The following is a 26,614-nucleotide window of genomic DNA, read 5'->3' on the forward strand; positions in this document are numbered from 1 at the left end:
CATTAGAATAACTCTTACATGTGGTTTTATAACTTGCTTTTTTTAAATGATGTTTTCCCATAATGAACTAGTCTTTGGAACCATGACATTTTTAGTAGCCCTTTCTTCTTCAAATGGCTATATCATAGTTTAATCATTTCTATTTAAACATTTAAATCATTCCAGTGTTGCCATGTTAAATAGAACTGACCAAAAACCCTCGGTACTTACCTCTCATCTTATGAATAATGAGGACTGGAGAGATGGCTTAGCAGTTAAAGCACTTGCCTGAGAAGCATAAGGACCCAGGTTTGATTTCCCAGGACCCACATAAACCAGATGCACAAGGTGGCACATGCATTTGGAGCTCCTTTGCAGTAGCTAGAGGCCCTAGCATGCCCATTCTGTCTCTCCCTCCCTCTCTCTCTAACTTTTTGCCTCTCAAAGAAATAAATAAAACATTTTAAAGAATAATAATGATGCATTTGCAAATGGGGGAGGAGAGCAAAAAACTGACATCACAGTAGAAGAGGATTGGGCTAGGGAGATGGGTCAGCAGTTAGAGACACTTGTTTGCAAGCTGGCCCCAAGTTCAATTCCCCAGTACCCACAGAAAGCCAGATGTGCAAAGTCGTTTATGTGTCTGGAGTTAGTATACACACACACACATGTACAAAAATAAATAAAGATTAAAAAAAACAGGAGAGGCTCTAGTGGGAAAGATAAAGAGATTTTATGGAAAAGGGATGGCAAGGAGGAACAAAAGAAAATAATGGGAGGGGATTATGATCAAAATACATTATATGCACATATAAATATTATGTGCATGTATAAAGAATGTCGAGAAAAAGGTGGGTTTCTTTTTTTTGAGGTAGGGTCTCACCCTAGCCCAGGCTGACCTATAATTTACTATGTAGTCTCAGGATGGCCTTGAACTCATGGCAATTCTCCTACTTGTACCTCCCGTGTACTGGGATTAAAGGCATGCACCACCATGCATAGCAAGAAAAAGTTTTTTGAAAGAATGGAACTCAGGAAAAAAATGCTGATGATGCATTCAACTATATGACCATCATCAGTGGCGATGGTCTTGAACATGGCTGCTGGTATCCCCACAGCCAGTGAGCAGTGGCTTGCTTGCCTATTGGGTGTATGAAAAGCAATATTTTTGTGTGCATTTAAATTATTATTATTAATTTTTTTAGAAAGAGAGAGAGAGAGAGAACCGGCACACCAGGTTCTCATCCACAGCCATCGAACTGCTTGCGCCACCTAGTGGGCTTGTGTGACCTTGTGCTTGCCTCACCTTAGTGCGTCTGGCTTACATGGGATCTGGAGAGTAGAACATGGGTCCTTAGGCTTCATAGGCAAGCGCCTTAACTGCTGAGACATCACTGTAGCCCATTTAAACTTTTTATTATAAGTAAGGCTAAACATCTTTACATGTTTATTACTCATTCATACTTTATCTTTCCTTATTCTATTCTTTTACCTATTTTACTGTCAGATGTTTCTATTTTCTTATTGGCTTATATATAAACTCTTTATAGAGATTGTCACCATGTAATATATTTGCATGTACTTGTAATCTAACTTATTTTTCACTTAAATATAAATTATGTGTGTGTACACATGTACATTTGTATGTGAGTGCATGTGCAGGTGTGTGCGGATGCATGTGGAGGCCCGAGGACATTGGTGTGGTTCCTCAGCACCATCCAGCTCCTTTGAGATAGTCTTCATTGACCCAGAACTTACTTAATTATCCTAGACAAGCTGGCCAGCAAGCCCCACGGATCTGCCTGTCTCCAGCTCCATAGTACTGGGGTTACACACTGTACTTGCAAGGCAAACACTTCTGATTGAGCCATCTCCCCAGCCCCCAGAGCTGTATTTTGTGTGGCTAACTCCATCACTCACTCAGAAGTTTCTTTTTTTAATGGCTTCACTTTTATATTCAACCCTAATGTATCTAAGTCATAAGAAAAGGGTATAATTTAGCCTTATTTTCCAGATAGTGTTTTCTGTTCTTCCTTGGGTTTGAGGTTTGTTCTTTCTTGCATAAGGTTACCTTATTAGTTGGTTTTGTTGATAACTGTCAATTCTTCAATTTTCTGATTACCACTATAATTTCATAATAGGACAAGGTATATCCATTAGTGTTTTCATCTGTTTTTCCAGGTAAAAATTAAAATTGTACTGTTGCCTCCCACCAACTAAGAAAAAAGAAAGAAAACTTGTGTTTGATTTAATTGAGATATATTAAGCCTATGAACTTATTTGGGGGAGGGCTGATATTTTATACTATTCTAAGAATGCATTATGTCCCTCTTCATTTCTCTCTCTCTCTGTCTCTCTCACTTGTTTGCTTGTTTTAAGGTTTTTTTTTTTTTCTTAGACAAGAAGACAAAGGTCTCACAGTAACTCAGGATGGCCTTAAACTCACTATATATAACTCTATACTGACCTCAAACTCATGACACTTCTTTGCCTAATTCTCCATATTTTTCTTCTTGGGTATTTTTATTTTATTTTAATATTTTTATTTATTAATTTGCATTTTAAGAGACAGACACAGAGAGTAAGAGGGTGCAGCAGAGCCTCTAGTCATTACAAATGAACCTCCAGATGAATGAGCCACTTTCTATATATAGCTTTACATGGGTACTGGGGAACTGAACTCAGATCCTTAAGCTTTGCAGGCAAATGCCTTAACTGCTGAGCCACCTCTTCAACACTATCTTTATTTTAAGTTTTACTTGCTCTGAGGAATAGGTGCCCATTTTCTGTTCATATCTATGTTACACGTGGAAAAGTTTGGGTCTTTTGTTTTTGACTTGTATTTATCAAGGATAGAATACTGTTTTAAAAATCCATATCCAATGTCAAATGGGTACATTTAATTAACACAATGAGAAAGGTTTTAGTTTTTTTGTCTGTAAAAATAAATAAGCAAAAAAGAAAAGTTTTAATTGGTTTGTTGCTAAAAATCATTTCATACATTGACACTCTCAAATAGATAGGACAGTGAAGTTCCTGTGTGTGTGTGTGTGGTTAATGCTTCCTTCTTTGCTGCTTCTGAAAACAAGTGTTCTGCACTGCAGTGATTTATTTACTCGGTGATGGAGAGAACCACAGTGGATTGTAGATAGTGTGAGGTGTCTGCAGTACAGAAGCTTGGCTGTTTCGGATAACTGGGATGGTGAGATGAAAGTATCCCTTCCACGGAGCTGGGCTGCCGTGAAGGCACGTGGGGTGGGGGACATGTCCCCGCATACAGCATCGTCCCTTGCTTAGAGCCAGTCTGTCTTTTCTTCTTCACCAACACACAAAAGGAGGAATGCTCTGCCTTCAATTTTCGTAGACTGAAGTGGTATTGAAATGAAAGTGCTTCAAGGACATTTCCATTTGTTACTAGCTTATGGCGTCTCATCTCATGTAAATTATTTTGCCACTTTTCATTTTAATTCTTTTCTGTCATTGTGTAGCAAAATGATGATTTGGTTTCTTCTCTGTGAAACTGTGCAGTAGTGATGCCCTTTGTGTGTAAGTGCGGTGGCCTCAGACCGTATGATCACTGTCATTGCCACCTGTAGACTTCAGTTTGCATTTCTTTTCCCTTTTTGTATTATAAAATATGGCTATAAATATTCTTATGGGTAATAGAAGTGTGTGTTGTCTCCAGAGTTTCATTTCAGTTCCTTTTTGGAAACAACAGCCAAGCTCTCCTACAGTAGAAATACCTATTCCTTCAACGTAATATATAAAATACTAAGAGATTAATAATAACTAATATGTGTGTAAAAGGCATTTTTGTACCATTCTGAAGCGTCTCCTCTATATTCATGCCTTACCCTACTTCAGACCCAGAGATACTGCCTTACAAGACAACTGTGACCCTATAATGTCCCCGCTTTAAATCATGGTTCCCAGTTCCTTTTTAAAAAATTTTATTTATTCATTTATTTATTTGACAGCAACAAAGAGAGAGAGAGGGAGAGAGAGAGAATGGGCACACCAGGGCTTCCAGCCACTGCAAACGAACTCCAGATGCGTGCGCCCCCTGGTGCATCTGGCTCACGTGGCTTCACAGGCAAGTGCTTACCCACTAAGCCCTCCAGCCTGGTTCCCAGTTTCTTAAAGAGAGATGGCTTAGCCATTAAGGCACTTGTCTGCGAACCCTATTGTTGCAGTCCAGTTCACATTGCTGGTAGAAATCACCCAACTAAAAGCAGCTTCTGGAAAAAGAGATTTATTTTGGCTTACAGGTTCGAGGGGAAGCTCCACAATGGCAAGGGAAAATGATGGCATGAGCAGAAGGTGGAGATCACCCCCTGGCCAACATAAGGTGGACCACAGCAACAGGAGGATGTGCCAAACACTGGCATGAGGAAACTGGCTATAAAGCCCATAAGCCTGCCCCCAACAATACACTCCCTCCAGGAGGCATTAATTCCCAAATATCCATCAGCTGGGAACCTAGCATTCAGAACACCTAAGTTTATGGGGACACCTGAATCAAACCACCACACCTATGGACCCAGGTGTGATTCCCCAGGACCCACATAAAGCCAGATGCACAGGGTGGTGCATGCATCTGAAGTTTGTTTGCAGTGGCTAGAGGCCCTGGCATGCCCGTTCTCTCTCTCTCTAATAAATAAATTTTAAAAAGGAATTACTTCCATAGTTTTCAAAATCTAGAATAATCTTTTTTTTCCCATTGTAACCCCTGGCTGCTCCATCGTGTGCACCAGACATTGTAGCTATGTTGAACTCCTTCCCAAGCTCAAAACATCTTACGTTCTTCAATGCCTTCAGTCCTTTGCCGCTCGCTGTTTCCCTGTGCCCGACTGGCTGTCCTGGACACTTGGACTGATTCTTCAAGATGCTGTGTGGTTACGCTATCCACCACCGACACTTCTGCATGCTCTGGGGAAGGGGATTCCTTTTATAATACGCATGTGGCTACACACAGCTGGTTTTCTTGGTGGCTTCACTGGGAAGTTGTTTCTGGTTCATCTTTACCACCTTGTAGTCAACCTTCTAGTAGAAAGTAGGACTAAAGATCTTTGCATTATTAAGTGAATGGTTATGTTTAAAACTCATTAGCCCGGCCCTGGAGAGATGGCTTAGCAGTTAATACACTTACTTGAAAAGCCAAAGGATCAAAGTTTGACTCCCCAGAACCCACGTAAGCCAGATGCACAAGGGGGCACACATCTGGAGTTCATTTGCAATGGCTGGAGGCCCTGGCACGTCCACTCTCTCTCTCTTTCTCTACTTGCCTATTTCTGTATCTCGCTCTCAAATAAGTAAATAAAAATAAAATATTTTTTAAAAATCATTAGCCCTGCTTCTCACCTTCATTGATAGTCCAGTTTGGTTATATGATTATGTACAATTTTTAAAAACAAACACTATTCTGATGCAATTATATTCAACTGTACCTTGGGCTAAAAACATCAAATATATTTTTCTTTTTCTTTTTTTGGGGGGGGGTTTTCAACGTAGGGTCTCACTCTAGCCCAGGCTGACCTGGAATTCACTATGGAGTCTCAGGGTGGCCTCGAACTCATGGTAATCCTCCTACCTCTGCCTCCCGAGTGCTGGGATTAAAGGCGTGCGCCACCATGCCCAGCTCATCAAACATATTTGGAGAAAATAATATACAAGGTAAAACCTGAAACCGGTTTGCTTCTAAAAGAAGTGATTCTGGGTTCCCCTAAAAGCCTTGCCTGTAACTACTGTTTCCCCTATCACTTTTATTTCCTTCTTTTATTTGTTCCTTAAAATATTCCAATCTTCACATGCGTAGAGCAGACACTTGTTAGCTTCTGTCCATGCCAGCCCGTCCTTACATGGCTCCTTTCTGGGTAGTTAGAGATTCCCTGCGCTTACACTCCTTGCTCGGTGAGTGGTCAGGGCCTTAGTTAGCTGTTTTCTCCTCTGATGCTTCATGGTTTGAGAGCATGATTGTTTTTCACAGAGTACACAGAGGAAAGCAGAAGGATTTTTGTTGCCACTAAATTCAGATGAATCGACAGCATGATGTGATCTTAGAACATAAGATATCACTATACCAAAGGGGACACGTTGTGGGAATGAGGTACAAGTTCCTCAGATATTTTGGATGTCAGTCCTTTGTCTGATATGGTGTATGCCTGTGCTTCCCCAAATTCTGTGGGTTGTCTGTTGCTTCTTTCACTGTAGAAGCTTATTAGTTTGATGTATTTTCCTTTATTTCCTGATCTGCTTGGGATCATGTCCCAGAAATCCTTGTCCATTCTAATGCCCCACCATACTTTTCCCTGGTTTTTTTTTTTGTTTGTTTGTTTGTTTCTAGTATCTTATGGTTTTTGAGTCCTTAGTCCATTCTGAGTAATGTTTAAATTGACGAGGATCTTCACGTAGCTATCCAATTTCCCCTGAAGCATCTATTGAAAAGACACTAATAAGCACACAGATTCACATCTAGGCTTTCTATTCTGTTCCATGCTGTATGACTGTTTCACACCAGTATCACGTTGTTTTAATTACTACAGTGTGGTGGATTGAATGTGAATGTATGTCCCCATAGCCTCAGGGAGTTTTGATTAAGATTAAGCTTCCTACTTAAGTCTCCATCAGCCTGCTGTGAAAGAGGTACGCCTCTGAGGGCGGATCTTTTAGTCCCATCTTATTAGGTGTACAAAGAGCTAGTTGGAGTTCTGGCTCTTAGGTGGTATTTCTGTGCTATGCGTCTGTGGAGGTGAGTCATCTTCCACCATTGATGCTATTTCCCCTGGATTCTGTAAGCCTGAAAAAAACCCTTTCCTGCTGGGTGTGGTGGTGCACACCTTTAATCCCAGCACTTGGGAGGCAGAGGTAAGAGGATCGCTGTGAGTTCAAGGCTTCCCTGAGACTCCATAGTGAATTCCGGGTCAGCCTGAGCTAGAGTGAGACCCTATCTCGAAAAAAAAAAAAAAAAAAAAACTTTCCTTCCATAAATTGCTTCTGTTTAGGTGTTTGTCCCAGCAACAATAAAGTGACTGCAACATAGAGTTTTGTAGAATCTTTAAACATGACTTGCCAGAAAGACAGAGAGTATGGACATGCCAGGCTTCTTGCCACTGTAAACAGACTCCAGATGTTCATGCCACTTCGTGCATCTGGCTATACCTGGGTACTAGGGAATTCAACCCTGGCCAGTAGGCTTTGTAAGTTAAATGGTACAATACCACTTGTTTTGTCTTGCTTTTGTTTTTGTTTAACTTACTTAAGACTGCTGTAGCTATTATGTATGTGTGGTTCAGTACAACTTTTAAGACTTATATTTTCTTACTCTATGATGATATCATTGGTATTCTGACAGAATTTGCCCTGAATCTATAGATAGCTTTGGCTGGTATGGATATATTGCCACAGATGTCTTTCCTCTGCTGGTGTGTCCTTCTTGATTTCTTAATTTTTTTTGTTTGTTTTTTTGTTTTTTGAGATAGGTCTCGCTCTAGCCCAAGCTGACCTGGAATTCACGATGGAGTCTCAGGCTGGCCTCAACCTCACAGCGATCCTCCTACCTCTGCCTCCCGAGTGCTGGGATTAAAGGTGTGCTACCACACCCGGCTCCTCCTCAATTTTTTTCATCAGAGTTCTATAGTGTTCACTGTAGAGATCTTTTTACGTCTTTGGATGTTTTCCTAGATGTTTATTTATTTCCTCTTAGCCATTGTAATAGGATTGCTTTCTTGATTTTCATTTCAAATCATTTGCTGCTAACGTATTGCAGTGCAATTGATTTTTGTATCTGCAACTTTTCTGAATTCACTGATTCTCATAGTTGTTGGTGGCGTCTGTGTGGTTTTCTGTAGATGAGGTTGTGTTATCTGTCAGCGGTGTATATCTGAATGCTTTTCCTGTTTGGATGGCCTTGGTTTCCTCCTCTTCGTGACAGTTCTGACTTCTACAGCTGTGTTCTTAGAGTGTTTCAGCTTGCCCTGCTCTGTCTAGTAGCTGTTGGCTTGTTATAGTACCTTAAATAGGCAGAGGTACAAGTTTGCAGCATGAAAGGATGCTGAAATGTTACTAGAGCTCCTTGCTGTTTCTGGTGAAGCAATCATATGGTTTTTGTCCATTCTGTGGATAGGCTGTATCGTGTTTATTGAATTGTACATAGCAACTATTCCTTCATCCTTAGGATGAACCCTACAAGATTTGGTGAATAATCTTTTTTATTTGGGGGGTGTGGCATGCAGGTGTGTGCCCCATGTGCACACTGACAATAGCAGGGGAAGACACTCAGTGTCCTCTATTGCTTTTCTGCCTTATTTCCTTGAGACGGAGTCTCACGCTGAGCCTGGAGCTCCTCATTTGTTCTGTTAGACTGTCTGACCTGGGGCCCCGGTGATCTTCATCTCTCCACCCTACTCAGTGCTGGGGTTCACAGGCATGGGCAGGAATGCTTGACTTTTTTGGGTTTTGTTGTTGTTGTTTTGGCTTTTCGAGGTAGGGTCTCACTGTAACCCAGGCTGTCCTGGAAGTCAGTCTGTAGTCTCAGGGTGTTGCTTGGCTTTTAACATTGGTTTTGGGGAATCAAACTCAGGTCTTCCTGCTTGCATAGCAAGTGCTCTTACCCAATGAGCCATCTCCTCAGCCCCCCCCCCAATCATTGATTTTAACGTTTTATTTATTCGCAAGCAGAGAGTGAGTGAGTGAGATAGGAGACAGACATAAAAAATGGGTATGCCAGGGCCTCTGGCCTCTGCAAACAAACTCCAGATGCATGTGCCACTTTGTGTTATCTGGCTTTACGTGGGTACTGGGGAAATTGAATCTGGGTTGTTGGGCTTTATAGGCAAGTACTTTAACCACTGAGCCATCTCTCCATCACCCCCACCCCCGAAAATCTTTTTTAAAGATTCTTTTTTTTTATTAATATTTTTAATTTTTTTGAGAGAGAAAGAGATTGAGAATGGGTGTGCCAGGGCCTTCAGCAGCTGTACATGAGCTCCAGATGCATGTGCCAACTTGTACATCTGACTTACGTGGGTACTGGGGAACCAAACCTGGGTTCTTTGGCTTTGTAGGCCTTAACTACTGATTCATCTCTCTAGCTCCCAGAAGTCTTTTATTGTACTGTTAAGTTCATTTTGATAGTATTTGTTGAAGATTTATTTTTCATCTATTGGTCTGTGGTTTACTTTGTTATAATTCTGTTGTCTGGTTTTGATGTCAGAATAATGCTAGCCTTGGAAAATGGGTTTGAAAGAGTTCATTCCTCTTCAAATTTGGGAGATAATTTTTAAAAAATAGCATTGGTTCTTTAAATGTTGGCCAGAATGCAACCATGAAGACAGGCTCTATATTTCATAATCATAAAATAACAGGTATTTAATAGAGAAGAAAAAGGATTACTGTTTCATGAGGCTTAAAGATTATATGAATAAATTCTTACTTTCTAGAGCCTTTGACTTAGAAAAAGTTACTGAGGGTTTGTTTTTAAAGTCTGATCTTCATTTTATATAGTTAGATCCTGAAAAATGCAGATTAAGTATTAATTTTAAATCTTCAACTCAGTACAAAAAAACATTACATATGTCATGAATAATTGCAAAGTGTAAATTGGATAATATGGGTTTATTCACTACAGCAGCATTCACAATACTGGTTCTTCCTACCTGGTCTGCATCCACTTCCAAAACATGACTGTTTCCAGAATCATTTACGTTCATCATCAAGCTGGATTTTAATTATTTTAATTATTCCAAGGGTTTCTTGTGTTCCTTTCTTCATGTCAGAAATTCAACAGAAAAGTGTATAAGTCAGTCTGAATTGTTTCCTGATTTTCCTACCCTGCCATCTTCACTCCTGGAGACAGTGATTTGTGGGGAGGGCCGTGTGCACGTGTACTGTGTGTGGTGTGGTGCGTGTGTAGGGAGGAGTGTGTGCGTGTGCACGCGTACTGTGTGTGGTGTGGTGCGTGTGTAGGGGAGGATTGTGTGCGTGTGCACGTGTACTGTGTGTGGTGTGGTGCGTGTGTAGGGGGAGTGTGTGCGTGTGCACGCGTACTGTGTGTGGTGTGGTGCGTGTGTAGGGAGGAGTGTGTGCGTGTGCACGTGTACTGTGTGTGGTGTGGTGCGTGTGTAGGGAGGAGTGTGTGCGTGTGCACGTGTACTGTGTGTGGTGTGGTGCGTGTGTAGGGGGAGTGTGTGCGTGTGCACGTATACTGTGTGTGGTGTGGTACGTGTGTAGGGAGGAGTGTGCGTGTGCACGTGTACTGTGTGTGGTGTGGTGCGTGTGTAGGGAGGATTGTGTGCGTGTGCACGTGTACTGTGTGTGGTGTAGTGTGTGTGTAGGGGAAGAGTGTGCACGTGTACTGTGTGTGGTGTGGTGCGTGTGTGGGGAGGAGTGTGTGCGTGTGCACGTGTACTGTGTGTGGTGTGGTGCGTGTGTAGGGAGGAGTGTGTGCGTGTGCATGTGTACTGTGTGTGGTGTGGTGCGTGTGTAGGGGAAGAGTGTGCGTGTGCACGTGTACTGTGTGTGGTGTGGTGCGTGTGTAGGGAGGAGTATGTGCATGTGTACTGTGTGTGGTGTGGTGCGTGTGTAGGGGAGGAGTGTGTGCGTGTGCACGTGTACTGTGTGTGGTGTGGTGCGTGTGTAGGGGGAGTGTGTGCGTGTGCACGTGTACTGTGTGTGGTGTGGTGCGTGTGTAGGGAGGAGTGTGTGCGTGTGCACGTGTACTGTGTGTGGTGTGGTGCGTGTGTAGGGATGAGTGTGTGCGTGTGCACGTGTACTGTGTGTGGTGTGGTGCGTGTGTAGGGGGAGTGTGTGCGTGTGCACGTGTACTGTGTGTGGTGTGGTGCGTGTGTGGGGAGGAGTGTGTGTGTGTGCACGTGTACTGTGTGTGGTGCGTGTGTAGGGAGGATTGTGTGCGTGTGCACGTGTACTGTGTGTGGTGTGGTGCGTGTGTAGGGAGGAGTATGTGCGTGTGCATGTGTATTGTGTGTGGTGTGGTGTGTGTGTAGGGAGGAGTGTGTGCGTGTGCACGTGTACTGTGTGTGGTGTGGTGCGTGTGTGGGGAGGAGTGTGTGCGTGTGCATGTGTACTGTGTGTGGTGTGGTGCGTGTGTGGGGAGGAGTGTGTGCGTGTGCACGTGTACTGTGTGTGGTGTGGTGCGTGTGTAGGGAGGAGTGTGTGCGTGTGCACGTGTACTGTGTGTGGTGTGGTGCGTGTGTAGGGAGGAGTGTGTGCGTGTGCATGTGTACTGTGTGTGGTGTGCGTGTGTACGGAGGAGTGTGTGCGTGTGCTTGTACTCATGTGGCGGCCTGTGTGCTGCCTGCAGAGGCTGGAGGAAAACACTGGGTGTCCCCCCTCTTGCTCATCTACCTTTTTTTCCTTGGGATGGAGCCAGCCATTGATTGTCGAGCTTGCCATTTTTCAAGGGGCCCGGGGATCCTCCAGTCTCTGCCTACCCAAAGGACTGAGGTTACAAAGTTGTGTGTGGCCATGCCCTGCTGTTGACATAGGAGCTGAGGAATCAAACTTGGTCAGATTTAGGGCTCTTTGGGCCTTCATGCTTCTGCAGGAAGAGCTCTTAACTGCTGAGTCATCTCTCCCGCCCAAAGATAATGATTTCTAACCAAGTCTTATGTGTTGTTCAAGACCTGTTTTGCAGTAGCACATGCCTGTAATTGCAGAACATAGGAGGTGGAGGCAGGAGAACCAAGAATTCAAGGCTAGCCAGGACTGTATGAGACAGAGAGAAAGAGAGGTAAGGATGGAGGGGGGATAGAGAAGGTGGGGAAGGAAAGGAAGAAAGAAAGAACCAAACAAACAAAGAAACAAGAAAGAAAAGACAAGTTTTGCAGTAACTATACCTACAGCTCTTAGCAGTTCATGTTCCAAGTTATCCTCCCTTCTGGAAGCCTCCACACAGAGTAGGCCACACCATTGTTCATCTTCTTGCCTTGTCAACACTAATGATGAAGAATGTGGATGAGGCTGAGTGTGTCTTACACTTTGGCTTCAGGTGGCTTTCTGAGTAGTGGGAGGGGCAGGTCAAGACGATGAAAGAGAGGTAAGGGAGGAATAATGGCATGCTATGGTACTCTCAGGGTAAAGAAGACTCATTTGCTTGGCACGAGATCATATTTGAGCTGTGTCCTGAAAGATAGGATTTGCTTTGGGGAAAAAGCCAGGCACAGGGGTACGGAGAGTACAAGATGATTGCATTTTCCTAGATTGTAGCACGCACATGCAGGGTCAGGAGCAGAGAAAGGTGCACCGGAAGGAGGAGGAGCCCTCTGGACACCTCCACAATAACCCTTTGAGAATTTTTGAGCAGGTAGTGGTGTGACTTAGAGTACACACTGGGAATGTTAAACACCTTGGAGCAGGAGGCCCAGGCTTTGCAATCATGTGGATAAAAAGTTATCATAATGAATATGATGGAGAATGGAATTTCAAAGGGGAAAGTGGGGGGGGGTATTACCATGGGATTTTTAAAAAATTTTTATTAGCATTTTCCATGATTATAAAAAAATCCCGTGTTAATTCCCTCCCTCCCCTCCCCCCCCCCCCATTTTTTTGGTTTTTTGAGGTAGGGTTTCACTCTAGCCCACGCTGACCTGCAATTCACTATGGAGTCTCAGGGTGGCCTCGAACTCACGGTGATCCTCCTACCTCTGCCTCCCGAGTGCTGGGATTAAAGGCGTGCACCACCACGCCCGGCTGGGATATTTTTTATAATCATGGAAAAATGTTAATAAAAATTGTGAAAAGAAAAAAAAAGTTATCATAATGAGGAATAGTGGCCAAAGAGTTGTTGCTTAAATGGAACCTTGGGTCTTAGCAGCTAATGTAGTCCAGCCAGTCTAACAAAGCCTTGATTGTAAAACGCACCTTACTTTTTGTGCCAGTGAGCCAGTGGGGAGAGGGCAGGGAAACACTGCTAATTAATTTTAAGACACTACCAGTCTGATTTCAGAGATCATAATGAAGAAATGTGCATCATAAAATCAGTGGAATAGGGTCATTACATTGGCATAAAGAAAAGCTGAGAAATGCAAGAAAGAAATTGAGAAAATGACAAAAAGGGGGTATAATCAAAGAAGAAAGTAGAGAAATTGACCTTGAAAAGGAAGACAATGCATATTTTCTCTGCTATGAGACAAGGAATAATGGTTCAGAGAGGTTTAGAAGTTGAGAAGCTTAAAAAACAATTACCCATAATAGCCGGGCGTGGTGGCGCACGCCTTTAATCCCAGCACTCAGGAGGCAGAGGTAGGAGGATCACTGTGAGTTCGAGGCCACCCTGAGTCTACATAGTAAATTCCAGGTCAGCCTGGGCTAGAGTGAGACCTTACCTCAAAAAACCAAAGGAAAAAAAAAAATTACCCCAATGACATTAAACATTGTCCCTCTTGGTAAAAGAGAAGGCAAGGTAGTCTGCTGTGACAGTCACAGAGGTGGGTTTGCGAGCATGGGACTTCACTTTAGTGCGTGACAGGGTTTCGGGTGGAAAAATTCCCATCTGAAATGCATTACCCAGTCCAGATTTAAAGTAGGAGTGTGTAAAGAAGCCAGTTGGGCCTCTTTTATGACTTGGTACCCTGGGAGGAGTGTGAGGGGGGAATGGAAGGTGGACACCTGAGGTAGACCAGAAAAGCTCCACAGTCCAGGCTTCTCCTCAGAGGCTGTGTTGGTTTGGCCTGTCATGGGGTTTAGCAAGAAATGAGAGGTGAGGCCAGAGGAGAAGTCATAAACAGATTGACTTATTTTTTATTTTATTTTATTTTGTTATATTTGGATTTTCAAGTAGGGTCTCGCTGTAGCCCAGGCCGACCTGAAATTCACTATGTAGTCTCAGGGTGGCCTTGAGCTCACTGTGACTTATTTTTGATTGAGAAGAGAGGGAGGGAGGGAAGTGGCGAACTCAGAACTTAGTCTGCAGCTCAAGTGGGAGCACAGTGTCTGGAAGTTGAGGCTGAGTTATCCTTCTAAAGCACACATGGGTTTCTATCTCTCTGTAGCCTGTAAGCTTCTCAGACTCTCCATTTACTTGAGGACTGAGTCTTGCTTCTTAAAGTTCAGACAAGTCTCATCACAAGATGGCTCCATCACGCCCTTCCGGATAATCCCTCCTCCTCTCCTGCCTTGAGGCCCATGTTCTAGCCACTGAACGCATCTCAGTGCCCAGAATCCTCAAGGCTTTCCTCTGTCAGCTCACCTCTGCACATGCCGTTCCACCTGAAAACCTGCCCATCCTCAAGACCCAGCCCAGGTGTCACTTTGAGTCATCTCCAGGCTCCTGCCCGTGACCCTAGTGCTGCCCACCGGTCCCATGGCTTTTCACCACATGAATTCACGATGTAGTCTCAGGGTGGCCTCGAACTCACGGTGATCCTCCTACCTCTGCTGCCTCCCAAGTGCTGAGATTAAAGGCGTGCGCCACCACTCCCAGTTGTCCCCACAAATATATTAATGTAGCTGTTTCGTTCTACTAGACCATGGATTCCTTGAAGCCAGGAACTGCCTGAGTCTTGTCTTTCCCCCCAGCATCAGCGGTATGTCAGATAATTCGTAGCTGCTTGCTGTGGAATTTTGAGAGAACGGAGTCGTCAGGGCCTTGTCCGTGTTGCTGTGCGTCAGGTCTCCTGGCTGCCTTGGTGGAAGCTGGGCTGTGGTCATGGAGGCTGAGAGGGATCTGAGATTCTGCCCTGCAGGAAGCTTCAGGTGATGCCTGTGCTGTGGCCTCGTGGCACTCACCCTGGGTCAGCCCAGGTCACTAGCAAAGACAGTGAAAGGGATGGTCGCGGAGGAGCTTGAGCACAGTAACTTGGAAAGTCTTCAGAATTAACATGGGTACCCCCAAAATGGTCCCAGAATATCATTCAGGCAGAGATGCTTAATCCATGGGGAAACTTAAAGAAAATGTACAAACATCATCCCCCTAAGCCCCTTCCCAACAAATTACAGTCAGTATGTTAAACCTGATGAGTATTCTCCCAGTGCTTATCTGTGCACACCGGCGCACGCGGAGACAGGAGCCTGAATCCTGCCGTGGTGGTTTTGCTTCAACGCTATTGTACGGTTGTTTTTCTCACTTGAGATATGTCATAAACATCCGTCTGGGACAATGGGCAGAGCTCTCACTGTGGTCATTCTCCCTAGTCATTCTAAAAGAGCTGTGTATAAATATAACTGTGCCATAATTTGTTCTGACATTATCCTTCTAATGGACAGTTGGGTAATTTCCAATTTCTGCTGTTACAAACAAGACCTGTTGTTACCAGAGTCTCAGTAACAGGACTGTGTGTCTAATGAGTCATTCATATCAAAAACAACTTAAGTGTTTTCTATAAGTTGTACATGGAGAATATTTCCTCATACCTTTGCCCTCCCTTTTCTCCTCTTCGTGATCTCCCCTTTGTCCCTTAAACAGTTGAACTTTATTTCACATATGTGCACATATGACTCTATATATTTGTGTAAAACCTAGTAACTACAAGTGAGAGGAAACATGCTTGTCATTCTGAGACTGGCTTCATGCACTTAGTGTGATGGATCTCCAGTTACATGCATCAAACATAACTTGTTTATCAGTGACATCTTTTTTATAATATTTTTAATGGTTTCTTATTAATTTGAGAGTGAGAAAGAGAAAAAGAGGCAGATAGAGAGAGAGAATGGGTGCTCCAGGGCCTCAAGCCACTGCAAATGAACTCCAGAAGCATGTGCCACCTTGTGCTTCCGGCTTATGTGGGTCCTGGAGAATCGAAACTGGGTCCTTAGGCTTTGCAGGCAAGCACCTTAACCACTAAGCCATCTCTCTAGCCCATCAGTGACATCTTTTTTTTTATTTCTGCGCTCAAGCCATTTTATTAGACAGGAGGGCGGGCAGGGGCCCAAGACATCTGCAGAGTCCCACGTCCCCTTCGTCACTGAAAGCCAGTGACATCTTTTAATGACCCACAGTCCTGGGCTATATCATCAAAGCCACTACTCACATGTAGATATTTTAATTAATTAATTAAATTAAAGCAATTAAACCAGGTGCAGTGGCACATACCTTTAATCCAGCACTTGGAAGGCTGAGGTAGGAGGATCACTGTGAGTTTGAGGCCAGCCTCAGACTACATAGTGAATTCCAGGTCAGCCTGGGCTAAAATGAAACCCTATCTCAAAAAAAAAAAACAGTAGTAATTAAATAAACGGTGAAAAGCTGTTCCTTCCATGGTCTCATTTCCAGTGCTTAGTAGGATATGAGCAGCAGCTACCACACTGAAAAGCATCAAGGAGAACACTTATCCTATGGAAATCTCTACTGGACATGCTGGACTGGTCACCCAAATGTTACAATGAGCACATTTTAAAAAGTAAAAAGTGTGGGCTGGAGAGATGGCTTAGTGGTTAAGCGCTTGCCTGTGAAGCCTAAGGACCCCAGTTCAAGGCTCGATTCCCCAGGACCCATGTTAGCCAGATGCACAAGGGGGCGCACGCGTCTGGGGTTTGTTTGCAGCGGATGAGAGCCCTGGCACGCCCATTCTCTCTGTCTATCTGCCTCTTTCTCTCTCTGTCTGTTGCTCTCAAACAAATAAATAAAAAGGAAAAACAAACAAACAAACGTGTGTCTTGTCTTGGTTGCCTCTGCAGTTACTTCAACGAGAATCAATACCCAGACGAAGCAAAGAGAGAAGAAATTGCCAACGCTTGCAACGCGGTTATACAGAAGCCAGGTAAGGAGGCGAGCCTCGCTCTGTCCTCTGTTCAGTGCCCAGTCGCATCCAGCGGTTAGCATACTAAATTGTCTTCTACTTGCCCCAGGTCAGTGTCTCAGTTCAGCCCACAACTTCCTTCTACAGGTCTCTGCCACATCCTCTCCCTACTGTATTTCTGAGGGGTGCTGTTATAGTGCTGAGAATCAAGTGGTTACACACAATGGGGTGTTTCCAGGGAGAGACTCTCCATGAGAGGACTTTCTGAAAAAATTTTAATGTATAGATTCCTATTTTTTAAAAATTTAGCATAAGCCAGGCATGGTGGCATACACCTTTAATCCCAGCACTTAGGAAGCAGAGGTAGGCAGATCACTGGGAGTTTGAGGCCAGCCTGGGGCTGTAGAATGAGTGCCAGGTCAACCCCGGGCTAAAGTGAGAACCTACCTTGAAAAGAAAACAACAAAAAATTATCATAAATAGCTTAGTGTGGTGGTACATGCCTTTAATCCCAGCATTTGGGAGGCAGGTCGCTGTGGGTTCAAGGCCAGTGTGGGACTACAGAGTGAGATCCAGGCCAGCCTGGGCTAGAGTGAGACCCGAGCTGAAAAAAAAATTAGCATAAGTATACCAATCCTGAAATAATTATAGTTTTGAAATATTTACTCAAGTTTTAGAAATAAAAAGATTTAAATTGATTTTTAATAACTGTAAAGCTCCCTGATCCTGTATTCCTCTCCAAGGGAAGGGTGCCTGGCCTTTACTTCTTCCCACACTGCTTCCCACACGAAATCTAACACCATTTTGAAGTCTTGGTCTTGTAGTTTATTCTATGCATACTTTATAGATTTTGCCACAAGGGCTGGAGGGGATGGCTTAGCAGTTAAAGCATTTGCCTGCAAAGCCAAAGGACCCAGGTTCCATTCCCTGGGACCCACGTTAGCCAGATGCACAAGGGGTGCACACAGAAGCAAAAGGGGTGCAGTGGCTAGAGGCCCTGGTGTGCCTTCTCTCTCTCTCTCTCCCTCTTTCTCTTTCAAGTAAATAAATAAATAAAAATTAAAAAATAATTTTGCTACAAAAAAACCTATTAGTTAAGATAATCCAGCTGATTTCCATCTGGTCACTTATTTTGATTGGCTTAAAGACATGCAAAAGTATCAAAGTTTTGTAACAATGAAGCAATAATTTATTCTTTCTTATTTAGAAACCAGGCTTCTAGCAATATCTGCCCACACACCTAGCACACGCATATGTAGAGTGAGGAATAAGTAAGCACCCTGCTTTACACACACCGGATCTCTCCGCAGGACTGAGCTCCCTCTCTGTGGTCAAGACCATAGCGATTCTATTGACTGGTTTCTCTAGCCATTGTGGATTAAAAGCAGAAAAGAGGAGGGAAGGGGGGAATGATACAGGTGGCTCCTCATTGGCCAGCAGTAAGTCTAAGGTGCACTCTGAGAGTGCTGAGGATTCAACAGTCACGGGGCCGCATGGTTATTTGGCCTGTGGCATTCTCAGCAACACGTACTTACTATCTTCTGTTTTGAGATGTCGGGAAACAAGCTCATATAAGGCTCTAAAGATGTAAGTTTTTGTTACCTGTATATTTCATAATGAAGCACTCATTCCTCTAGTATGGTGCTAGGTAAACAAGGCCTCTGCAGAGCTGCCATGGGAACTTCAATCTGACACCCTGGTGAACAAACTGTGGAGGTCTTCAACACTGTATATGACTTTCTGAATTAATGTGCATTGTGTTATTGCTTGCTTGTTGTATATTTGCTTACATTTATATGTAATTTATTATGTAATGTACATATATAACATATTATGTAATAATTTAAGCATGTACATTCTACTAAGTAATGGTTAAAAGAAAAAGTCTACCAAATCTGTTATTTTCCAGTAAACAGAATCAAAAGCAATTTTTAACCATTAAAAGTATTATTTCTTAAGACATGTTCATTCTGAGTCCAAAGTACAGATTACCTGAATTTTATTGCATGCATTCACAGGCAAAAAGCTGTCTGATCTGGAACGAGTTACCTCCCTGAAAGTATATAATTGGTTTGCTAACAGGCGGAAGGAAATCAAGAGGAGAGCCAATATTGGTAATGTATCAGACAGACTGCTTTCTCTATGAGAAAGTAAAAAATGTGTTTAAGAGACTTCAGCTTATGACCTATGAGTCTAACTCTTAATGTTAACAAGAATCAGCCATATGTTTTCACTCTTTGTACTTACAGCAACTGGTTAGTATTATTTACACTATTTTGTATTATGATAATGATATCGTTGTTATATATAAAGCTCATTGTTCTTAATGCTCTAGAGGGAATAAATAGAATTAGCTCCTGAGCAGCTGCCCACTCCTGTGCGTGTATTAAAGATCCTTGTAGGTCTGGGAGTAATTGTGACAACCCATGCTGTTTGTCATTGCCGGGCTACAACTTAAACATGAGAGAGCAAAAGAGATGCACAGTGACAGGCAGTGGCAAGGAGCGTATAAGAAGTGTACTCTGCCAGGCTTGGTGGTGCACTCGGGAGGCAGAGGTAGGAGGATCACTGTGAGTTCGAGGCTACCCTGACACTGCATAGTGAATTCCAGGTCAGCCTCTTGGACTAGAGTGAATCCCTACCTTGGAAAAAAAAAAAAAAAGTGTAAGTTCCGGGGGCCGGGAGAGGTCTCAATGGTTAAAGTGACTTGCAAAACCTGCCGGCCCGAGTTCATTTTCCCAGCACCCACATAAAGCCAGAAGGTGCAGTTGCAGCAGCAAAAGACCCTGTCATCTCAGAAGAGGAAACACAGCTGCCTCAAGGTTGTCCTGAGCTCCACTTTCACACCATGACACACTCACCCCACACACACACACACAAATAGATAAATTTTACCAAAAGGATTGTTATTTCTGAATTTAGTCATTTTCACAATGTATATTTATCTCAGTATATCACGTGGTCCCCATAAACATAACTTTCCTTGGTTAGTTAGACCTTAATAAACTGCCCTAAAAGAAACTATACATTCACTTCAAAAAGGAAGAAATAAAAGCCAGGTGTGATGGCGCATGCCTTTAATCCCAACACTTGGGAGGCAGACGTAGGAGGATCACCATGAATTCAAAGCCACCCTGAGACTACATAGTGAATTCCAGGTCAGCCTGAGCTAGAGCGAGATACTACCTCAAACAACTAAAAAAGAAGAAGAAGAACAAGAAGAAATAAAGGATATTTTCCTCTTCAAAAGCAAAACAGGGGCTGGGCTCTCAAAGTCTACTGACCTCGGTTTAGTTCTCCAATACCTACGTAAATCTGGATACCAAAAGTTAAACGAGCAAGTATGTGGCATTCATTTTCAGGGACAAGAGACCCTGGCATGTACATGCACAAACAAATGGTTAATAATTAAAAGGGGGGGCTGGAGAGATGACTCAGTGGTTAAGGCGTTTGCCTGAGAAGCCTAAGGACCCATGTTTGACTCTCCAGGTCCCATGTAAGCCAGACACACAGTAACACAAGCACAAGGTTGCACATGTGCACACGGAGGCGCATGTCTGGAGTTTGATTACAGTGGCTGGAGGCCCTAGCATGCCAGTTCTCACTCTCCCTCTCTCCATCGCGCTCTCTCGCATGAAAAAAAGGCCAGTCTGTTGAGCTTTCCTCAAAAAAAGTAATTTACGTTGATGAGATTGGGGTGGGGGTTAGTTTTGAGCTTCTAAAACTGCATTTCAGTAGATGATATAAATAGATAGATCGATAATGGCTCCATGGCAGAGAGAACCTGGGTTTGATTCCCAGCACCACAAGAAATAAAATCAAATTGCACTTCATTTATAGGTATAGTTCTTGTTCATCATTCCAATTCTCAGATGCTTTCTAGAACCCCAAGATAAGAGCCATTTAATTGCTTCGTAGCTTTCATGAAGTACTAGCAGCGAGGGCGCAGCAGGCTTCCAGAGGACAGCCACGGCTTCCTGGGGCTTCGCACAGTTAGGTTTCATCCATTTGAAACTGAAGAGAAACAGAATGTCAAGGAATATAAGTTCTTTTCCAGTTATATCCTGACTTCCTAACACGAAAATGCATTTCAGCTCTTACGATAAAGCAACAGATAATTTAGGGATCTATTTGCTTTTTTCGAAGAAGCAGCAATCCTGGAGAGTCATGGGATAGACGTACAGAGTCCAGGAGGTCATTCCAACAGTGATGACGTCGATGGGAACGACTACTCGGAGCAGGTGGGCAGGGGCTTAAGGTTCCTGGTCCCCGAGGGGTGGAACAGTATGACAATTGCAGTCCGTGGGTGTGGTTGTACGGGTGGCGGGGAGAGCAGTGAGTGTCCCTCCGCTCTGCTCATGTTTCTAGCTAGATTTTCATGTAATTTGAAAGGAATGTGTCCTGTTGAATTTGTGAGAAATCTCTATTCACCCACCTGGATTTATTGTCATACAACAGGATACTTGGCAAGTACGCAATGGGGAGGAGGAGGAGGGAAGAAGTTCAGAGGGAGGCAGAGAAGCAGAGAAGGTAGAAGAAGACAGGAGGATCTGACCCAAACAAGCAAGTTGCACCATTCACCACACACACTCAGTGTTTGGAAAGTACTAGGGGCACCTGGGCAGCCGTGACCCGTGCCTAAACATGTACCGAAGCAGGGCACAATGGAAGGCCCCACCCGCTCCAGCCCCATTGCGGTGGGAACCCTTGTGCCCAGAGGAGTGGTTCTTCCAGAGTCTCTGGCACATTGGCATACGCATCTTCTCATAAATGCCACATCTGCATGTCTCCCCATCTCATTCTTGGCACATTCCACATTGCTTGAGGAAAGTGTATTTAATTGTAGCCACTGCATGAGATAATTCAGTAACTTTGGTCGTGGGAGTTTTTCCCACACGTATGTGTTGACAGATTTCGTTACAGTTTTTGTAGGAGTTGTTTCATTTCCACTTGGAAAATTCAGAGAGCATGTGGTCTCTTTCCCCGACCCCAGAGAAAACCGCAGGCTCGTCCCTCGGCCAGCTCACTCTTCCTTCGCCCAGGCGCCAGACGGCCTCGGCCAGCTGGAGCTCAGACGCTACAGAAGCTTCTCTGCAGATTCTTCCCTGAGTCCTGCAGACTGACCTTTGAAAATCAGAATGAAACAGAAACCCCTGCATGTCCCAATGGTCACCTTCTTTTCCGTCAGGGCTCCAAATCATGTCACCACCTGTTGTCACTCAGAGAATGGCTTAGTCTTCCAGGGTGAAAGCATTCCTGTTATTTTTCACTTGATCCAGATGGATCATCTGCATCTTTTTTTTACAGATGCCCTGAGGGCAGCACATCCCATGCTTTTTTGCCCAAGGGACCTTACCCTTCCCAAAGCTCTTTGATACAGAGTTCCCTTGAAGATGTGACAGGTGAGGAGCATGTCCCTTATTTGTCATACCATCATCAGGGCCTGACATGCACTGCTAGGGCCGTTTCCTTCACACCTTTATTTTTTGGTTTGGTTTATTTGGTTCAGTTTGGATTTTTGAGACAAGATGTCTCTGTGTGGCCCTGGCTGGCCCACACCTCGTAATCCTCCTGCCTCAGTGCTGGGGCCACAGGCCTGGGGCACCTTCTCGTGCAACAGCTTTTAAAAAAAAATTTTTTGTTTATTTTTGTTTATTTATTTGAGAGTGACAGAAAGAAAGGGGGGGGGAGAGAGAGAATGGGCGCGCCAGGGCCTCCAGCCACTGCAGACGAACTCCAGACGCGTGCGCCCCCTTGTGCATCTGGCTAACGTGGGTCCTGGGGAATCAAGCCTTGAACCAGGGTCCTTAGGCTTCGCAGGCAAGCGCTTAACCGCTAAGCCATCTCTCCAGCCCTCGTGCAACAGCTTTATTGTTCAGTGTGAGGAGCTTGGAGAGTGGAAAATAGGACTCTGACACCCCTTGCGCACAGATGCCTCTGGCAGCCACCCCTTTCTCCCAGAGCCATTTCAGACAGCAACACTTCTGTCTTGTCATAACTGAGAATTCTTCTCCCCGCCCCCATCGGCAAGATGCCTGTAGTCTTAAGTGTTCTCTGGTTTTCTCGGTTCAGTGGAGAAATAGCATGATTCCAGCAGCGTATTTATAAGAGTAGCAGTCTGGATTTAATAGCTCATACTGTGGCCATCATGACTAGTGCTTCATTCATTGCAAACAGAAATGCCCAAATTACTAATTTATTTTAATCACTTCAGGATTAAGCATCAGCAGCAATTTTTATTATTTGTTAATACATTTATTTGTTTGTTTGTTTGTTTGTTTGTTAGAGAGATAGAAAAAGACAGGCAGAGAGTGACTGTGGACATGCCAGGCCCTCCTGCCACTGCAGCTGCTCTCCAGACACATGCACCACTTTTTGCATCTGGCTTTGCGTGGGTCCTAGGGAATCGAATCCTGGCCATCAGGCTTGCAAGCTTTACAAGCAAGCGCTTTTAACCGCTGAGTCATCTCTCCAGCCCAGCAGCAATTATTTTTTGATAGGAAGAATAAAATCTCAATAAGAACAAACCATTTTGGGTTCTTTTTATTTGTTGTGTCATAAAAAAATGTGAACTGGGAGTCTCTGGACCTAAATCCATTCAGTGTCTACTTAAATACAACTCACCTCTACCATGAGATGCCCTGCCTACCCCAGCCACTTCCCGCACAAATGTCCTGCTGCCCCTTGCCCCTGCATGTCTTTCTGTGACTTTGAGTTTTGTCCCAAACCACTAGTAACATTCCTTTCTTCTTTCCACACATCTAGGATGACAGCACGAGCCATAGTGACCACCAAGACCCCATCTCACTAGCTGTGGAGATGGCAGCCGTCAACCATACTATCCTGGCATTGGCCCGGCAAGGAGCCAACGAAATCAAGACAGAGGCCCTGGATGATGACTGATCAGGGAAGGTTAAACACAAGTTAACTTAGTTTAGACGTAGCACCTTAGCAGACTTTCCTCAGTCCTTAACATGTGTTCTTACAGTATAACTTGCAGTTTCTTGTATGTCAGGTAGCCGTAGGGTCTTGTTCTGTGAAGATGGCATGGTGCCCTCAGCCTTTACATATACTCTCAGTATTAAAACCCCAGTAAGTAAGAACCAGTCAACCAATCAAACTTCCCTCTCCCAGCCCCCGAGGCTAGAAAATCTTGCTGCTCCTTCTTAGCATTCCAAGAAAGTGCTTCCAGGTATCTAGAGAACCCCCAGTTCTCACATGTTAGGCTACGTGGAAATCTTGGGTACCTTTAGATTCATGTAACACTAGTCTGTACCCTGTTCTCCTGCCCCGAGACCGACAGGACGCCTGCTGAGCTAGTGGATAGATCGGCTGACACCATCTGGGGAGTATCGGGGAGTGCCAGGAACACTAGATCCCACCTCAGCCTGAGACTCTGCCTCCGCTGCAATAAGCCGTGCCTCGCAGTCACACTCACTGTGGCTAGACTCTCCTGCTCGGGGTCTGTGCTAAGAATGGCTTTGGACTCGGTCTCAGATTTGGTTGATGTCAACATGCCTGACACAGACATCCTTCCCTCTCACAAGCTGTGTGCCAGTAGATACAATACTGCCTTCTGCCTTTGGGACCATGATTGAAAACAAAACATAAAAGACAAAAAAAAAAAAGTTGTAACAAAGCAAAACCCAGCTTGAGAGTATTAGAGAAAAGTCTGACTGACTGTTGGATGGATGCTAAGTCCAGTTCTCAGAGCCACTGTACCTTCCACAGCGCAGTGAGCAGTGCCTGCTTGGAGAAATGCTGGGGATGTCATGGAAGTTACTTTGCCTCCTGTCGGGGTCCCCTTTCCCTGCTACCAAAAAAGGCTTGTAAGGATAGAGCTAAGGTCAAAGCGAGTGAAAGAACAGTCTTGGGACCCATTACCTGAAGCCCACTCCAAATTGACAGAGGACCATGTAGGGTACTGTGCTGACTTAACTATCACAGAGGCAAATCCTTGCTAAACAGGAGCAGAAAAAAGCAGGGGACGTTTTCCACTTACATTGTGGGTGTGTGAGACACAGCGGGACGTGACTGTTCTCTCTTCTCTGTCCTTGTAGAGGTATGAAAAGCTGTATTGCTACAGGCAATTTATTTAATAATTGGAAGCCATATTGATAATGGATGTGGTAATATTTGTAAAGTTTAATCTACTTTAAGCAGCAGTAACTAATGGAATTTTTTTCCTTGGTCACATATGTAGCACTTTTGTTACTTTTTAAAGATATTTATATTTGATAAATCTTTTTTTCATTTTGAGAACTCAAAATACCAAACAGTGAACTTGCGTTATAAAGTCACCCTGTGATCACCTTGTCATCTAGTAGCAAAATGATGAACTATTCATGCATCGAAGAAAATTACATCTGCTGGCCTTGTATGAAAATGATCTCCTGGCAACCTGATTAAATGGCACATTGTCACTGTGGGTAAGAGGCAGCGGCCTTCAGTGTAGTGGCGCAGTGTGCATCTGAGAGAGGCGCCATGGCTAAGTATGCCCTGCATCATGCCACCTCTCCTTTGTGTGTCTGATGAAGCCTTGTGTAAGGGGAACTGTGGGTGGGCCATTAAGAGTACTTCTGTCCTTCTGTCTATTATGTGAACCAATTTCTGAGATGGAAAATGGGTGCCATTGCCTCGCCCCTGCTCCCCTCCTCCCTAGTCCAATGTGTTCACCCTGCAAACTATTGCGAGAAAAAGAGTTACACTGACCTTCCTCATGGTCCCTATCTCATGGCAGGGTTCGGATGTCCTCAGTGTTTAGCGGGTCTCACTGTACCTTAGGGCACACTCTGACTGGGTCCTCCCCTTAATTATTGTACCTCCTGCTTGCACAAGTGTGAGGGGGAGTCTGAGCGCTCGCCGAGACGCCACCTCGCCCACACCTGTGACTTTGAAGAGCTGAAGGTGGGGCCTGGCCCTGCTGCTGTCACGGATTGCAGGGGAGCTGTGCTGTTTTTCCCAGCTCCCTCGACTGAAGGAAAATGGAGCATGTTCTCTGTCTTACTGTATTACTTGAATCCACAAATTCAAGAGTAGCATTCTTATTCTCAGGAACGAGTCCCCCACGCCTACTCAGATTCTTTCATGGCTTACATTCTTTCAGTTAGAAAATTGTGTTATCTTTCCTTTTGTTTTGCTTAGAAGATATATGACCTACTGTATCTTCCCATTTGGTGGAATTGTGTCTGCTTATTCTAACTTGAATCAGAAAGAACAAGGAGAAAAAGAAAACACACACACACACACACACACACACACATTCTCTGACAAGCCACATCCAAGATTTCTTGCAAGGAGGTTACTACAATTGATAGGTTCTTTATGATGGCGTTCCTTCTGTCATTTGTTCTCACTTTCCTTTGTAAAGATACAAACGCAGACAGCCACGGTTTCTGCAGAGATTCAGTGGTGGCCACAGAGGAGCTAAAGCGTTCCTTTGTTTTAAGGCCTTTTAGAAAGAAAACAGCATCGGATAGTGATCCCCATCGGTGCAGGTTGTGCCAGCCTTGTGTGGCATGTGGCGGCATCGAAGAGCAGTGTTCCCTGGAGGGCGGCTGGGTGGGCAGTACGGAGGACTGTCACCCACAGTCCTCGGGCCGGAGACGCTGCCACCTGCCCCTGAGGCCGCCGCCTGGGCCCCGTGCTTGCTCTCCAGCAGGACAATCTGCATCTGTGGGTCAGGATGGAAATCTACTTTCAATTTCTCTTTGTCATGGCTATTCTCGTGTCCTAAACACCTTGGTTATAGCTGCACGTGGTCTCTCCTTCTTTGGTTGGGAAATCTTTCTTTAAGCTTTTTCGAGTTTTAGATGTGCATTAAAATAGAAACCTTAAAATGCTGTCGCTGAAAGGAAGAGAGCCAGGCTCAGAGAACCCATTCCGCGCTGCTTCCTGCCTGCTCTGTCTCCTTCAGAACTTTCCAGCCAGGGGAGAGTATGAGA

At 44.3% G+C, this 26,614-nt stretch overlaps 1 protein-coding gene across 11 annotated transcripts in view; it reads left to right on the forward strand.

Annotated features, from left to right (window-relative positions):
• Window positions 1-25,098, forward strand: part of Hmbox1 (homeobox containing 1) — a 168,325-nt gene extending 143,227 nt beyond the window's left edge. For 2 of the 11 annotated variants that reach the window (XM_045130522.1, XM_045130524.1), the window contains 5 exons: window positions 16,609-16,691; window positions 18,689-18,784; window positions 20,817-20,911; window positions 21,129-21,200; window positions 23,436-25,098. In XM_045130522.1, the coding sequence (XP_044986457.1) occupies window positions 16,609-16,691; window positions 18,689-18,784; window positions 20,817-20,911; window positions 21,129-21,200; window positions 23,436-23,573 (484 nt within the window). In that variant the 3' untranslated portion in view covers window positions 23,574-25,098. Of the gene's footprint in view, window positions 1-16,608; window positions 16,692-18,688; window positions 18,785-20,816; window positions 20,912-21,128; window positions 21,234-23,435 lie in introns of all 11 variants that reach the window. The other 9 variants (XM_045130525.1, XM_004671397.2, XM_045130523.1 and 6 more) reach the window with 9 other exon arrangements.
• Window positions 25,099-26,614: the final 1,516 nt, after the last annotated feature.

The sequence above is a fragment of the Jaculus jaculus genome, chromosome 12 (genome assembly GCF_020740685.1).
Source record: "Jaculus jaculus isolate mJacJac1 chromosome 12, mJacJac1.mat.Y.cur, whole genome shotgun sequence".
Classification (NCBI taxonomy): Eukaryota; Metazoa; Chordata; class Mammalia; order Rodentia; family Dipodidae; genus Jaculus; species Jaculus jaculus.